This window comes from Lathyrus oleraceus, chromosome 3 (assembly GCF_024323335.1).
Source record: "Lathyrus oleraceus cultivar Zhongwan6 chromosome 3, CAAS_Psat_ZW6_1.0, whole genome shotgun sequence".
In the NCBI taxonomy this organism is placed as follows: Eukaryota; Viridiplantae; Streptophyta; class Magnoliopsida; order Fabales; family Fabaceae; genus Lathyrus; species Lathyrus oleraceus.
Window position 1 is genome coordinate 26215350 of NC_066581.1, and position 16000 is coordinate 26231349.

The 16000-nt window shown below is 32.0% G+C and overlaps 2 protein-coding genes across 5 annotated transcripts; one reads left to right on the forward strand and one right to left on the reverse strand.

Moving 5' to 3' along the window:
• Window positions 1-1762: 1762 nt before the first annotated feature.
• Window positions 1763-11967, reverse strand: LOC127132239 (uncharacterized). Of its 4 annotated transcripts, XR_007806641.1 has the most exons (6): window positions 11665-11966; window positions 9432-9509; window positions 5995-6066; window positions 4628-4662; window positions 2898-2973; window positions 1999-2575 (listed from the first exon to the last, which is right to left on the reverse strand). XR_007806641.1 is itself a non-coding variant. In XM_051061157.1 (5 exons), exons 2-5 carry the CDS (start codon window positions 4771-4773, stop codon window positions 1919-1921), a joined length of 336 nt encoding a protein of 111 aa, XP_050917114.1. In that variant the 5' UTR covers window positions 4774-5294; window positions 11665-11967; the 3' UTR covers window positions 1763-1918. The 4 variants fall into 4 exon arrangements, 1 of the variants encoding a protein (XP_050917114.1); XM_051061157.1 differs by lacking the exons at window positions 1999-2575; window positions 5995-6066; window positions 9432-9509 and adding exons at window positions 1763-1969; window positions 2639-2701 and having other exon boundaries at window positions 4628-5294; window positions 11665-11967; XR_007806640.1 differs by lacking the exons at window positions 1999-2575; window positions 4628-4662; window positions 5995-6066; window positions 9432-9509 and adding exons at window positions 1763-1969; window positions 2639-2701 and having other exon boundaries at window positions 11665-11965.
• LOC127132238 (sugar transporter ERD6-like 6) lies at window positions 8040-9317 on the forward strand. The gene is made up of 6 exons (XM_051061156.1): window positions 8040-8109; window positions 8199-8258; window positions 8475-8540; window positions 8629-8688; window positions 8793-8907; window positions 8985-9317. The coding sequence occupies exons 2-6, from the start codon at window positions 8214-8216 to the stop codon at window positions 9095-9097; spliced, it is 399 nt and encodes a 132-aa protein (XP_050917113.1). The 5' UTR covers window positions 8040-8109; window positions 8199-8213; the 3' UTR covers window positions 9098-9317.
• Window positions 11968-16000: the final 4033 nt, after the last annotated feature.

The following is a 16000-nucleotide window of genomic DNA, read 5'->3' on the forward strand; positions in this document are numbered from 1 at the left end:
TGTCATGGCTTCTCCTATAGTGGACGCTATGCAGAACGCCACGAGTACAATATTTGTCGAAAACCCCAATTTTTTTGTCTTTTTGCTTCGTTTCTTCTACAAATGTCCTGAAAGAGCTAAATACCTAAAAACAACACAAAAGAAAGAATAACACAAGCAAAATGATAATAAAGACCTAATAATCACGTGTAATCCAAGTCAAATACGCGGTGTGATTCAGTGTTATCAATACTTTGATCACATGTTGATCATGGTGGTTTTGATCATGTTAATCTCTGATGATATCTTTCGAAATACATCTTGCTTGATCTAGTGAAGTCTTAAAGTCATATATAATGTAGCAAGAATCCTGAAGCTTCAAAGTTGTGAAAGAAAGGAAGTGTAAAAGCTTGTATGATCGATCGTGTACTTCGGGTAGTGTCTGGGTGACCAGAGTATTGTAAAAGTGTAAAGTAACTCATAAGTTACTAAGGCAACTATGAAATACTCACAAAATGTTTTTGAGGATCATCTTATTTTGATAAAATCATTTGAAAATGTTTTATGATTGTAGCTAGTTGGTTACTAGCTCAAATAATCCCTTGTGAGTTAAAATTACAATGAATAATCGATTAGAAACTAGGGATAACTGATTATCTCATTTGTAAAGCCTAATAATCTATTAGGGATTATAATGAACTACAAACGATGAAATTTTAAAAATTTCCATATTTACCACACATTCACCTAAACTATTTTAAACTCTTCATCTTTTCTTAAAACTTCTTAAAAAGAAATCCATGCAAGTAGTTAAACATTTGAGAAGCTTTCTAATTAAAACAAAACACAATTATATAATCGATTAGGCCTTTCATATAATAGATTAAATAAAGAGTAAAGCCTCATAGTATATTAGGAAAACTTGTTAATTGATTAAGTGACTCGTAAGTTATAGTTTCCCTTTATGGATTAACCTAATCAATTAGGTTATTGATTTAATCGATTAGGAAGCGACCAAACCCATGGATTAATGCCTTTTTTAGTGAAAATTTCCTATATAAATTGGTACTTTCCTTACTTATAAACACACCATTTTTAAATTATCAACTCTTCTATCTCACTCCTTCCCCTTCTTTTTTAAGTTTTATTAACTAAATTTTTTTTTTAGTGCTGAAAGAGTGAAAAACTTCATCTGAGAGTTATCTTGTTCTGCAATTGTGTTGACTTTGTTTACTCAAGGGCTTAGTTATATTGTGATCTTGTAAGACATTTGGAGGTTGCAAGCTATACCTATAAAACACCTTGGAGTAAGGTTGTTGGGCTAAACGGTTGTAAAATCTCAATTTGTTGATGTTAGGTTGTTGAGTTGAACCTACGTAAACGCTCAAGTTTTTGTTAGTGAAAATCATAAAAGAAAACTCTTACAGACTAGAGTATGCCGTGTGATTTAAGGTTGAACCATGATAATCTCTAGTGTGATTCATATTACCATATCTTTTTTTAAATGTTATTTATCATTACTATTGGTTATTCTCGACTTTTATTATCTTCAAAAAATAAATCTTTTAAAAGTCAATTGTTTATTTCAAAAAATTTAAAATTCGAATATCAAAATTCTCCCTCTCATGTGTTTGTAGTCACTTGTTCAACAAGTGGAATTTGAGCCTAACTCATGTTATAAGACTAATCCCCTAAGGAGGTAGGAATGACTTCAAACGATCCACTAAACAACTCCTATTGTTTAATGGATATGAGTATGCTTATTGGAAAGAGAAGACACAACTATTTATAGAGGGGATGGATTTATGATATTTGGGATGCTCTAAAAAACTTGTTCCCACAAATCTTGTCGATGGTGTTTTGGAAAACAAATCTAGATAAATCTGGATCAAAGAGGATAAGGAAAAGGTGAAATACAATTAGAAGGAAAAAACTATTATCACCATCTCCCTTGGTATTGATGATATCTTTTGTGTTTCTCACTGTGAATCTGCAAAAGAAATGTGAGACACCTTTAAAGTTTCCCATGATGGTACAACTGAGATAAAAAGAGGAAGAATAGAATGAACACATTGACCCATGAGTACGAATTATTTAGAATAAAACCTATGGAAAACATTCAAAACATGGAAAAACATTTTATCCTAATTATGAATCATTTGAAAACTCTAGGCAAAACTTTTCTAAATGAGGATTTGATTATCTAAGTTCTTAGATGCCTAAATCGCGTTTGGCAACCTAATGACACTAGGATTTCTGAATCTTAAGATTTATCTTCTATAGATTTGGCTATATTGTTTGGAAAATTATAGGAATATGAAATTTAACAACAACAAAAAAGCTAGCAAAAAATGAAGGTGATAAAAAGAAGAAAAATCTTGCACTAAAAGCTAAAGATGTCAAAGACATGGAATCAGATGATGAAAATTGTCAAAGTAAAAATGATAAAGACATGTATCTCTTATCTCGGAAATTCAAAGACTTCATAAACCACAAAAAATAACCTCACAAATTCCAGATGCAAAATAAATAAATATCAACTGTCATTTCAATTTTCTTCGAGTGTGGAAAAAAAGGGCACATAAAGCTAGAATGTCTGCAAAATCAAAGGAAATCTATAAGATACAAAAGACCTCAAAAATATTCATAGATAGCTTACATTACTTGGAACGACAATGACATGAACTCCTCCAATGAATTTATAAAAGAGGAAGAAATCAACCTATATGTAATGAAAAACCACAAAGAAAATAAGATTAATAATATAACTTTTAAATTTACTTATAATTAGCTATATTCCTCATATGTAAAGAGTTAGATAGACAATCAAGTAAATTAAAAAATGTGTTTCTCCTTCTAAGGCTACTATTTCTTCTCTTGAAATAGAAAATAATAATTTGCTGGAAGAAATAGATAACCTTAGAGAAAAACAAAGTGTTCTCATTCAAAGCTCTTGTTCCCCTTCTTCTCCTTCTTATGATGATTTTGTTCAACCTATTAAGTGTGAACACTATGATATTTTAGAAAATAAAATTGGCGATATGCATAACACACTTGATTAGTTTACTAAAGAAAAAGATAACTTAAATCGCATTCTAGATAGTCAAAGAGCCTCCTATAATAAAGTTGATCTAGATTATGAACTTAAAATAATGCTAAAAATTTTAGTAACATATGTCATACGAATAGGATCTCTAAATAAAACTTAACTACAATAATAAAAATGGTCATGCTACTTTATTCCGTTTTATTAAAAAAAAATCATGAAAGTAAAAATGTCTATTATACTTCTCATTTCTACAAAGAATACCCATGAAAATAAAATAAAAAATATTTAAAATATTTATGCTTCATCCTACTTCTATAATAATAATTCTAGTTGAAAACCTAGAGATAATATGCATTTTACTAATGCAAGAGCACCAAAAATGATTTTGATATCAACTATTAAAAAATTAAAACTTTGAAGAAAAAAATCAATGATAACTCATAAGTGGTATTCTTAAAATTTTGAACAAAATTTCGATGATATCTTATCGGTGGCATTTTTGAAATTTTGAACAAAAATTCTATGATATCCAACCGATAGAAATTTCGAAAGAAAATATAGTTTACTTTTATTTTTAAATATGGACTTTGGAGTTATCCCCTCGATATACTATTATTCTAAGTATTTTTACATATAGTTCAACTTATAGTTATTTAACGATCGAACACCATTCTTAGACGATGACTTATATGACGTCCATGTATGTTGAACAACTTATTTTCTTGATAATTCTGAGTCAATTTAAGTGTTTTTATGAGCTATTGAAAGAATCATAATCGATTAGATTTGGACCATTTAATGGGTTCGAAAAAAGTACAGGGTATTTACATGTTCCCCCTACAATGGCAGGGAGACTCATAGATCCTAATAGGTATATTATATGGATAGGGTGATGCTAACGGTTGGTTGTGAGTACCTATGTATGTTGGTTTCTAAGGCTGTTTTGAGGACCAACTCACGTGAGGTGAGGGGTCCTGCTGATGGTCAGTGCTACTATTGTAGGCAGACAGTTAGATTATCGATATTAGGACTGCTGGGAGCGAAGCACTCACTGAGCAGTATGGGTGGTATTGAGAGAATATGACTTGATCCCCTATCCCTTTGAGGGATGAGATATTTATAAGGATTTCTGGTTCATATGGCTTTCTTGGAAAATGTTGTCTCCCTCTCAGTCAAACGGTGGACCGTTGAATTCCTATTTCCAAGGGATATATGGGTCAATAACTATCTTGTTTTTCGTGTTATCTAAGACACGTCTTATCCCACGTTTCTTCTTCCCAGATACGAGAAAAATGTAGGGGGTAAGGTGGTACCTGTAACACCATAAACCAAGAAACTTATATAAAAAGATTTAATCGACAATTCAAAGTGTCACCACGACAACCAACCAACATAAATTTCAAACATTTATCAACATGCATTGGAAAATCATTTCATAACAACTTCAAAAATAAACTTCGCAAATAAAACACATAATCCAGTGTTTAACTCAAAACATATAAAAAATGCCTTGTTCGCGATGTTATGAGATCAAAGCACTAAAGCCACTAAAACTGCGATAAAATGATAAATAAACGAAGAATAAATTCAATAAGATACCTTCCACACACAACAATAACTTTACTCCTGATTATCTGCAAGATGTCCATGGGGGACAACATTAAGAAAATGGGGTGAGAAATAAACTTTGGTATAAAACAGTATAAATAATTCAAAGGTAGATAAACACACAAGATATCATACATTCAATACACACTAACATCATCACAATCTCACATCCATTTAATAAAACAGTATAATATACAAATATATGCAATGCAACTCACGAGAGAATGTGACACTATGCATGTGATACCAAGTCAACATTTGGTTCTCTCAAGAACGGGGTCCCCCCTTCTGAAGCCATGAGCTCCTCCGTCTGAGCGCCAAGCTCCCCCTCCCCCCCTTCTGAGCTTGGGACAAGCCACTAGTTCCCCCTTCTGAACTAGAAAACATGTCTCTTTCAATAACACGACACAATGATGCATGTCAAATATAAATCAATACAACAACAAAAATAATGCTTATGGTCCCCCTTCTGATCATAACCAACATTTATTGACACACAATAATAATTCCCCCCTTCTGAACTACTATCCACCAATTATAACAACAATGCATACAAGCATACAAATAGTCACCCCTTCTGACCATAACCAACATGCTAAATCACTGATTTACGTACTTTATTCTTCGATTTCATGAAATCCACATTTAGGTTTCAAGCCTTCAAAACATCAACGATGACATACATCACATAAACATAAAACATAATTTCACAGACACAAATTTAGTCACGAAAATCAGATAACAACACATTCAATCATCAATTTTCAGATTATCATACCACAACAACAATTCATAATAGATTTCATACAATCCATAAAGAGAGTAAGGGTCCCTCTTCTACCTTTTCATGCAAAACACCCATATAGAAGCACTCCCACCTTACCTCAGATTCCTAGCAGCAAAATTTAGAATTTGATCAACGTTGGTGGTTTGAGTTCTTCCCTCTTCAAGTCCTAACCTCCTTTTTTCTCCAAAAGCTCTCACATTACATATTCTCCCTTAAAAACTCTATTAACCTTTTTTTATCTCTAAAACCTAATTTAATCTTTTATTAATTATATTTTGGCCCAATTTTTTTTTGTAATTCTCATTGCTTCCCTTATTTCTCTTAATTCATATTTTCCATCCAAAACCTCTCTTTCTATTTTATTTTAATTAATTAAAAACAATTATTAATCATAATTATTTCTAATTATTTAAATCATTTTATCCTCCCACCAATACTCTCACTACCATATGCCGCATACACATGTCACTAATAATATATATAATTAAAAGAGAACTACATACTAAATAATTAAATAAAAACACGAATAATTTGATTAAATATATTAATCAAATTCAGGGTGTTACAATACCTCAATTCGGGAAGTCTTGCGTTGTCGACCCTTTTCCTAAGACGATCCCGAGTTGTCTCCCTAGGCAGGTTACTTACGAATATAACACAATATATATTAGTCATATTAATATGATTTAATCTAAAATATGTAAAAATAATTATATTTTAAAAATAGAATGGATCTATAAGTCCATGTGCATTTCCAGTTTATAAAGCGCTTTTGGAAAGCCTTAGAGAGCGCTTTCATAAGCGCCCTCTTAGGCCCCCTTTAGAGGGCGCTTTTTTTCCACAAGCGCCCTCTAAGGTCCCCTTTAGTAAACAGTAAAATTATAACATACTGCGCGTTTTGTTATTTTACTCTCTGTTATTTTCGTTCTTTTTCACGTTAGGGTTCTCACTGCTACGATTTTCGCTACTTCTAAGGCGTTCTCCTTCCACCTCTGTTAGATCTACGACGTTTCCTCCTTCTATTAATTCGTTGTTAGCTGTTCGATTTTGACACCATAGGTATTTTTCTAATCTTCATATTACTTGGTTTCTCTTCTGACGTTCGCTATTGTTCATTTTTGGTTTCATTTTTCTTGGTTCATACATTTATTGAGTATTCTCAACAATAATTATTGTGTTGCAATGCTAGCAATGGAGACTAGGCATTATGGGTTAAATTTCACCAACTGTTCCATTTGTTTCTCGATGTAGAAAAAGGAGGCAGCAATATCTAAAACACCTTCTACCAATCAAAGGTACACTATGCAGCTTATGAGTGTATTTATTCTAGCATACATAGCGTAGCTAGTAACTTAAGAAGTTTAGGTATGGATGTTATTTGATAGAGTAAATTAGAGTCGACTATTCTTCTGTTAGCTTTCAGTTAGACCATTATACAATTCTACATATATATTTTCTAGTCAATGTTTATCTTTTGTAAAAACTATATGATGATATATAACTATGCTACAAATTAGTGCATACCACTAATGCTTAATGCATGGTTCATACATTCTCATGCTATTGAAGTCAGAGATATCTGAAAATGTTGAGAAACTAACTCAATAAACCAAAATTGTTTTGGTTTTGGGTTGTTGTTGGAGACATGAATGCCCTGCACAGAGACTAACTCAATAAAGCGAAATTGTTTTGTCTCATCCCATTTTTGGTTTCTCTTCTGAAATTGTTTTTTGTTTATTCTAATTAGTAATGGATAATACATGGATATCTTCCAATCGATTGTCGAGAGAGTACGAGAATGGGGTATCAGAATTCGTTAAGTTTTCCGTTGCGCACGCCGAAGACCCCAGTATAATGATATGTCCTTGTTTGGGTTGTTGTTATGGGAAACGGGTTGACGCAGTTCAGTTGACATCGCATCTAATGAGGCATGGAATTGATCGAAGTTATACATGTTGGAATTTGCATGGTGAGAAAAGTAACGAGAATGTTGAACCGGGGGATAGTACGACCTATGCCTCAAACTATAGTGGTGCAGATACATACGATTGTGATCGAGTTGAAGAGATTGCAGAAGCACTTGAAGGAGATCTTAAGGATTGTCCCGAAATGTTTGAGAGGTTGGTAAGTGATGCAGAGAAACCTTTGTATGATGGTTGCACTAAATTCACAAGATTGTCTGCGGTATTAAAGTTGTACAACTTAAAGGCGGGCAATGGATGGTCGGATAAAAGTTTCACAGAGTTATTAGCCCTTTTGAAAGATATGCTTCCTGAGGATAATGTTCTTCCCAATCGAACATATGAGACCAAAAAGATGTTGTGCTCTATTGGCATGAGCTATGATAAGATACATGCATGTCCAAACGATTGCGTTTTGTTTCGAAATGAGTATGCATCGTTAAATGAGTGTCCTAAATGCGGTGTCTCGCGATATAAGAACAAGTTGTCTCCAGCAAAAGTCTTGTGGTATTTTCCTGTTATTCCGAGATTTAGACGCATGTTTCAAGTGATGTAGCAACATTTGGAGTCGGTGCTGTTCAGGTTCGACCGAAAGGAAACTAAATTTGTAACGTTCCAAATTTATCAGACCATAATCTGAACAATATTTACATGTCATTTAGGTTCTTGCTACGATTTTAACTTTGTGGTTAGCAGACAAATCTGGTCGCCGACTTTTACTTATTGTGAGTCTGAGCTTTTTCGATAATTTTTGCATTCACATTACTATTTGTTTGGAGGGTAATAAGAGATTAATCAAAATCTCCTATTGCAGGTTTCTTCATCTGCAATGGCTTTGAGTCTTTTGGTTGTTTCAATATCATTCTACTTGAAGGTAATAATAATTTTTTTGTTTGTTATATTTTTTGAACATTTTTTTTATTTTATTTTTATATATACATAATACATTAACTAGATATTACACATGCATTCATGCATAAATGTTCAGAAATTTGTAACACAGATTCACAGGATTATATATCAGTAAATTCTTCTTTATATTTTTGGTTTTTTATATGGATAATATATTTTATGTTGAATTTGCTCTCAGGAATATATATCACCAGATTCTGATTTATATGCGACATTGAGCCTCGTATCGGTGGCTGGAGTTGTGGTGTGTAAATACAACTTTATTACACAAATGATGGTTTCTATTGTTTGTTTCCCTAACTTCATTATTATAAACTTTCAATTTCTTTCAGGTCATGGTTATTGCATTCTCTCTGGGATTAGGAGCAATGCCATGGATTATAATGTCTGAGGTACAATTTTCTTCAATAATAATATGCATGACAACCCTATATGAACAAACCTTTGTTGTAATATAATGTGATAGTTGATGTGTTGAATATATTTTACATAATAGATTCTTCCGATTAACATCAAAGGCCTAGCTGGAAGTTTTGCAACACTTGCCAATTGGTTCTTTTCCTGGTTGGTTACATTAACAGCAAATTTGCTCTTGGATTGGAGTTCGGGAGGTTTGTGTGCATTGCCTATGTTAATTTTCTATAAATATCTATTGTTTCTAACCAGAAGCTTCCTATGTTTTTATCAGGAACCTTCACAATATATACTGCAGTGTGTGTTTTCACAGCAGGATTTGTTGCCATTTGGGTCCCCGAGACAAAGGGAAAAACTCTTGAAGAAATACAACAGTTTTTCAGATGAAGTTTCCTTTCGAGTAGCACTTCAGCTAGTGTTCACTCATGTATTCACATTCATATTTTTTTTTCTGAATCAACTCAATTCATTTTTGTGCTCTTTGGTCTTGTTAAATATGAAAAATACCAAAACAGTGTGATTTTCTAATCTAGCAGCATACTTGCATTTTTGTTGTAATTGATTGATTATAAACAAATAAATGAAAGAGAGTGGTTATTATACATTTCAATTAGAGTAGCAGTGGTTTCGGTTCATGACATTTCAAATAGCAAGAGGATCATATAAACAATAAGCATATATCAGTATTTGTATTTTAATATTATAAAAGCATAAAAAGAACCTTTAGTTGCTCTTGTGAATTATAACAAGCAGCTGTATGCCATTTTCTTCTAGTTACCTCTTGTGGCTGCAACATAACCTGAAATGAGAATATGGTCACAGAGACATGTGATGCATGTAAATGTTAAATAACCACCCACTTTAGAGGGCACTTTCCAAAATAAGCGCCCTCTACACCCTTTAAATTTCCACTTTAGATGGCGCTTTCCAGTAAAAACGCCCTCTAAACCCTTAAAGGTTTCCACTTTAGAGGGCGTTTTCCAGTAAAAACGCCCTCTAAACCCTTAAAAGTTTCCATTTTAGAGGGCGCTTTCTTTAAAAAGCGCCCTCTAAAGTGGCCCTTAAAGGGCTTAAAGAGCCACTTTAGAGAGCGCTTTCACCAGGAAAAAAAGCACTGTCTTTACCTATGTCAGCGTCAGATTAGAGGGCGCTTTAAAGCGCTGTTATAGGCCAAAAAAAGCGCCCTCTTTTCCCTTATTTGGCGTAGTGAATATATATGACTCCATCATAAGAACACCAAAGTCATAACCTACCTCTGAACCAAGACAAACACTCGATCCACTAAAGACGCAAGTAGATGATAGAATTTTGAAGTCATTCAAAGAAGGTGTAAGAGTTCACCCATGATCTACTCAAAAACCATTTCAAAGCCAAAACAATACTCTTCTCCTCCACCTCTTTTAATGTAATTGTGATTTCGTTAAAGCTAACCTCATTACGGGGTTTCCAAATGGACCATACTACCGTGTGTCAAATCAACAAATAACCACCACTATTTTTAACCGTACCTCCATAAAGAAATAAGATACTCAAAAAACACACTATGGTCATTAGACAGGGCCAAATTTGGGCCCGTGCAACCCGACCCGTTGCCATGGCCTCTAAAAAATCGAGGTCATCTAATATTTTATTTTACTCTATAAATATTAAATAATTATATATATATATATATATATATATATATATATATATATATATATATATATATATATATATATATATATATATATATATATATATATATATATATATATATATATATATATATTATATATATATATATATATATATATATATATATATAAACGTCAAAACTACAATCCATCACCCTATTAAACATTATATTTTTTAAAAATAAATTTTGAAATATCTTTAAATAGTTATTTGATCCACTGCTAATATATTATTAAAATATATATAAATAATTTATTTATTTTATAATTTTTAATGTTATTTATAATTTTAATAAAATATAACCTTTTTCTATATTTTTATTATGGGCAGTTTTAAAAATTAGAATAGGGCTTCTAAGTTTTTGAAGACAACCCTGTCATTAGGGATAATCTTCTATCATTCTAACCACTTAAAACTTCTATATCAGACAAGTTCACAAGTGATGAAAAGCTGGGTGGTCGTCTCAATGAAAAATTCACAAAAAAGATAAACAATCCTATTTTGGAATCACTAAGAAAGAAGTGTCTCCTCCACAAATCATTTGGTTTACAAAGAGAGGAGACCCCATCCACAAAGAGAGGGGGTCATTGAAGCTCCATATCTAACAACAAAAGAGAAAGATTAACTAATTGAAGAGCTCGCACTCCTAGCCCTCCTCTATCATTTGGTTTACAAATATCTCCCCACTTAATCCATGAAATCTTACAAACACCTATCACCCTACCCTAAAGAAACCATTTTGTAACTTGACAATAGTCATCCAACCCTTTACAGACATCTTAAAAAAAGAAGAGAATAACATTCAAAATTGAATTAAGGAGAATCACTCTATCACCGAAACTAACATATTTATATTTTTAAGAATGAAGTCTCTTTTCCAACCAGTTAACTAAAGGGCTCCTAGCCGAAAAATTCGACTCACTCATATTTTGCAATGAAATAAAGAAAGCACACTTTCTATTAATCGTTTGTCTAGCCGATTTCAGCTATCATATAATTTATGTTTAGATGTAAGCAGAAAGTAATTTCAATACAAAACGTCACATTTGTTTCTCATAAATCTCCCATTCTCTTCTCTTTTCTCATAATAAAAGAAGCATAATAAGGAAGCTGAGATTAAAATATAATCACCAGATTTTAACAAAAGAAAAAAATGCATTTAACTATATGGCTACATAGCGAAATTAAAACAATTAATGAGAAAGACATGATTGTATATAATCATATACATTTAAAATTAAAAACAAAGTTAAACCATCAAAATGAACTTGAAACCAAACCTTTTCTGTTCTTTTCTGCATCTGAGTGAAACTCAATTTGAAATGCTTCCATTCAACAGGTGAAGCTCCGACATGATCTGTTCTTAGTTCTTACCACATATACTCTCTCTAGACTTATATATAAGAACCAAACACTTTTTTTTTCTGTTAGATATGATTAAGTTCAGAGAGGTAATATGATTAAAAGAAAGAAAGCGCAGATCATGCTGGCAGCTTCAACTGTCATCGGTGCATGATTCTATCCTTCCTCTCTTCTTTACAAACTTAACATATAAATGTAAGATATAGATGAGAGGGTTGCAAATCTTATATATAGGACAATATATATAGTTTTAAATTTCTATTTCTGTACTTTTTTTTAATATTATTATTACTCTAGCTAGGTTTGGAGTTTGGACCATCTCTGATTCTAAACAGCGAGTGTTGATGTTTACTGTGCCATCTCTTTTGTCTCATATGATGTATTGTTAGATCGCTGTCACTGTCTTTGTTGTTGTTTTTCCAATAGCATCTACCTACTTAATATATACTATATTTTTACTGCCTAATTAAACCCCACATGTTTCCGAATATATGTCCATCTCTACATATGTAAGTGGGGATCCGGTAGGACATGAGTTTTTTCTTTTGAATATGGGAGAAAGTCTCCTCAATTGATGAGAAATTAACTCACAATGCAGCGGAAATAAAATTCATCAAAATTTTAAAAATATATGAGAATAAAAAAAATATATGACATAAAATAAAATAAATAAATATATAAGAAAATACCGATATTCTTACCTAGAAAATTATGAATATAAGAGTGAAAATTCATAGGCCGTTCAGTCTAAAGAAATAGTTCACTATAATCAAATAAGGGTATAAGAGAATCGTAATGTGATACAAAAACTAATATTAATAGTAATCATACTACGTACAAAACAAACTAACTTACAAATAAAAAATAAGAAATTTAAAAATACCCAAAATTGCAACTTCAATACAAAGTATATGTCTCATACCCTATTGTGTTTTAACGATCTAATCAATCAAAAAGTAGACACATGTGTGTTCCAAAAGTAAACGAATCTAGATTTGCTATTTTACTAAGACTGATTGCAAGAAAACAATAATCTCTCTCTCTCTCTCTCTCTCTCTCTCCTCTCTCTCTCTCTCTCTCTCTATATATATATATATATATATATATATATATATATATATAAATACCCAAAATTGCAACTTCAATACAAAGTATCTCTCTCTCTCTCTCTCTCTCTCTCTCTCTCTCTCTCTCTCTCTCTCTCTATATATATATATATATATATATATATATATATATATATATATATTATATATATATATATATATATATATATATATATATATATATATATATATATATATATATACCCTAAAATGACCCTCTCCACTTAGGATAACTGAGACATAAATTGGTCTAACATATTTGGGTCTTTCTCCACATAGGAAGGGAATGCAAACCAAACATATCTCTCCCTCACAACAATGTGGAGGAAATCTCCATACCGACATATCACAACAAACTTCAAATTTCCTTCTTACTAACTCTTTAGTTATCATATTAGAGTCATTATCCTTAGTATGAATTTATCTAACTCCGTCAATTAGCATTAAAATCATCACGTATTCAATGATGCATCACATCAATGTGTTTGGACCTATTATGAACAGTCAGATTCTTACCAATATGAATAACACTTTGAATATCAACAAATAACACATATTTGTCTTGAACAAACCCAAGCTCTTGCAAGAATTTCTTCGACCATAGAAACTCTTTAAATGCTTTAGTAATGACAATGAGCTCTGCTTCTGTAGTAGACAAAGCTACAAACTTCTCCAATCTTGAATGTAAGCCATAACCCCCCTACAAATTTAATCATGTGCCCTGAAGTGAACTCTCTAGAATCAATTTCTCCAGCCGTATCTAAGTTAGAGTACTCCTCTAGGTTAGACTTATCTCCTCCGAAGTAAACCGCCATATAAGCAATACCGCAAAGATATTTTAAAACCTAATTTATAACATTCCAATGCTCAATACCTAGATTTGACAAAATTCTACTAACTATACCAACAACATTTTCTATATCTAGTCTTGTAGAAACCATTGCATACATCAAACAAACCACATGAGATGCATAAGGAACATATTTCATATCAATTGTTTCATCTTCACTTGAAGGACTTTGATTAGAACTCGGCTTGAAATGAGTAGCAAGACGAGTGCTTACAGCCTTAGAACTTTCCATTTGGAAACTCTACAATATTCTTTTGATATAATATTCTTCTGACGTCCAAAGTTTCTTCTCATTTTTGTCATGCATGATTCTAATGCCAAGAATTTATTTAGCTACTCCAATTTATTTCACGGAAAATGACTCGCCTAAATGCTTCTTTAATCTGTCAATTTAAGAAATATTTTTTCTACAATAAGCATATCATCAACATATAACAACAGGATAATGCAGTTGTTGTTAGAATTTTTTTAACAAAGACGCAATTATCTGAAGTAGTCTTCTTGTATCCTTGATCACACATAACAAACTTAAACTTATTGCACCAGTTCTTTAGAGCTTTCTTCAATCCATATAATTTTTTTTATCAATTTAAACACATGGTTTTATTTTCCTTTAACTTGAAAAACATCGGGTTATTTCATGTAGATATCTTCCTCCAAATCACCGTGAAGGAAAGTCATTTTCACATCCATTTACTCACCGTCTAAATCAAGAGTAGCATCCAAGCTCAACACAATTTTGATTGATGACATCTTTACAACAGATGAGAAAATCTCATTAATATCAACATCTTTTCTTTGATGGAAACCTTTCACCATTAACCTGTCTTTATATTTTGGAGACTTAGAGTTTCTCTCGTGTTTAACTCTATAAATTCACCTATTATCCAAAGTTTTTTTGCCTTCAGGTAACTTCACTTAATCATAAGTGCAATCATCATAAAATGATTTCATCTCATCATGCATTACATCCAACCACTTTTAATTTTCATCACTTTCTATGTTCTCTTCAAAACACTCAGGTTCACCATCACCAATCAAGATCACATACTCATCATAATTATACCTTATAGAATGTTGTCTCTGTCTGTTAAACCTCCTAAGATGAACTTGAGATGATTATGGAGCTTCACTAAGATTCTCATCTTGTGACATATCATAATCTTCTTCATCATCATTAATTGGGATATTTACTTCATCTCTAAATTGTTGATCATCAACATAATCATACGGCTCACCATTCAGATCATCACCACCAATAGTATCCAGATTATGATCAGGTAACCGAAACTAGATCAATATTAGAACAAAAAATATCTTTCTATGGTGTAGTATTCTCCGCCTTATTAATGTCTTTAATAGTTTGATTTTCCATGCACACCACATCGTGGCTTCTGAAAATATTCTTCCCTACAAGATAATACAACATAGAACTAAAATCATCTTGCCCATAACCAATAAAGATACATTGTTTTTACTTTGCATCTAACTTGGATTTTCATACTTTTAAATATATACAAAAGCCCCACAACCAAAGACTCTTAAATGATTATAATTTACATTTTTCCCAAACCAAATTTTATCTAGAACTTGATTGTTCTAAGAAAAAGTAGGATTGAGCTTAAGAACATGCACTGTCATGTAAAGTGCCTCACCCCAATAATGATTAGGAAACTTAGCTTCAGGGAGCATACATCGACTTTCTCAATTAGTGTTTGATTTGTCCTCTCTGCTAAACCATTCAACTTAGGGGGTTTAGGAGGATTCTTTTCATGTGCAATACTATGCTTCTTACAATAAGCATCAAAGGATCTGCAATACTCACCACAATTGTCAGAATAAACACATTAGAACGAACACATTTCAGCTTCTTACTTGTCTTCCTCTCAACCAAAGTATGAAATACTTTTAACTTCTCAAACACTTGGTCTTTTTTCTTCATGGTACATACCTATATTTTCCAGGAACAAACATTACTAAAGGTTACAAAATAAAGTGCACCACTAAATAATTTACCTTTATTTGACCCCAAACATCATAATGTACCAATTAAAATAACTCTGACTTTCTTAATGGAAGATGTCTCTTGAAGGATATTATATTATGTTTACTAATCATGCAATGAGAATACTTCTCCAAATATACTAGAAGCACATCAAAACGTTCAACCTTTTTAACTAATATGACTAAGTCTTCGTTTCCACAAAGGTGCTTCCATGTGGATAACATTCACACTACCTCTAGCAACTAAATCTTTTATAGTTTCTCCCCTATAGCCACAACCAATTTACCTTTTAT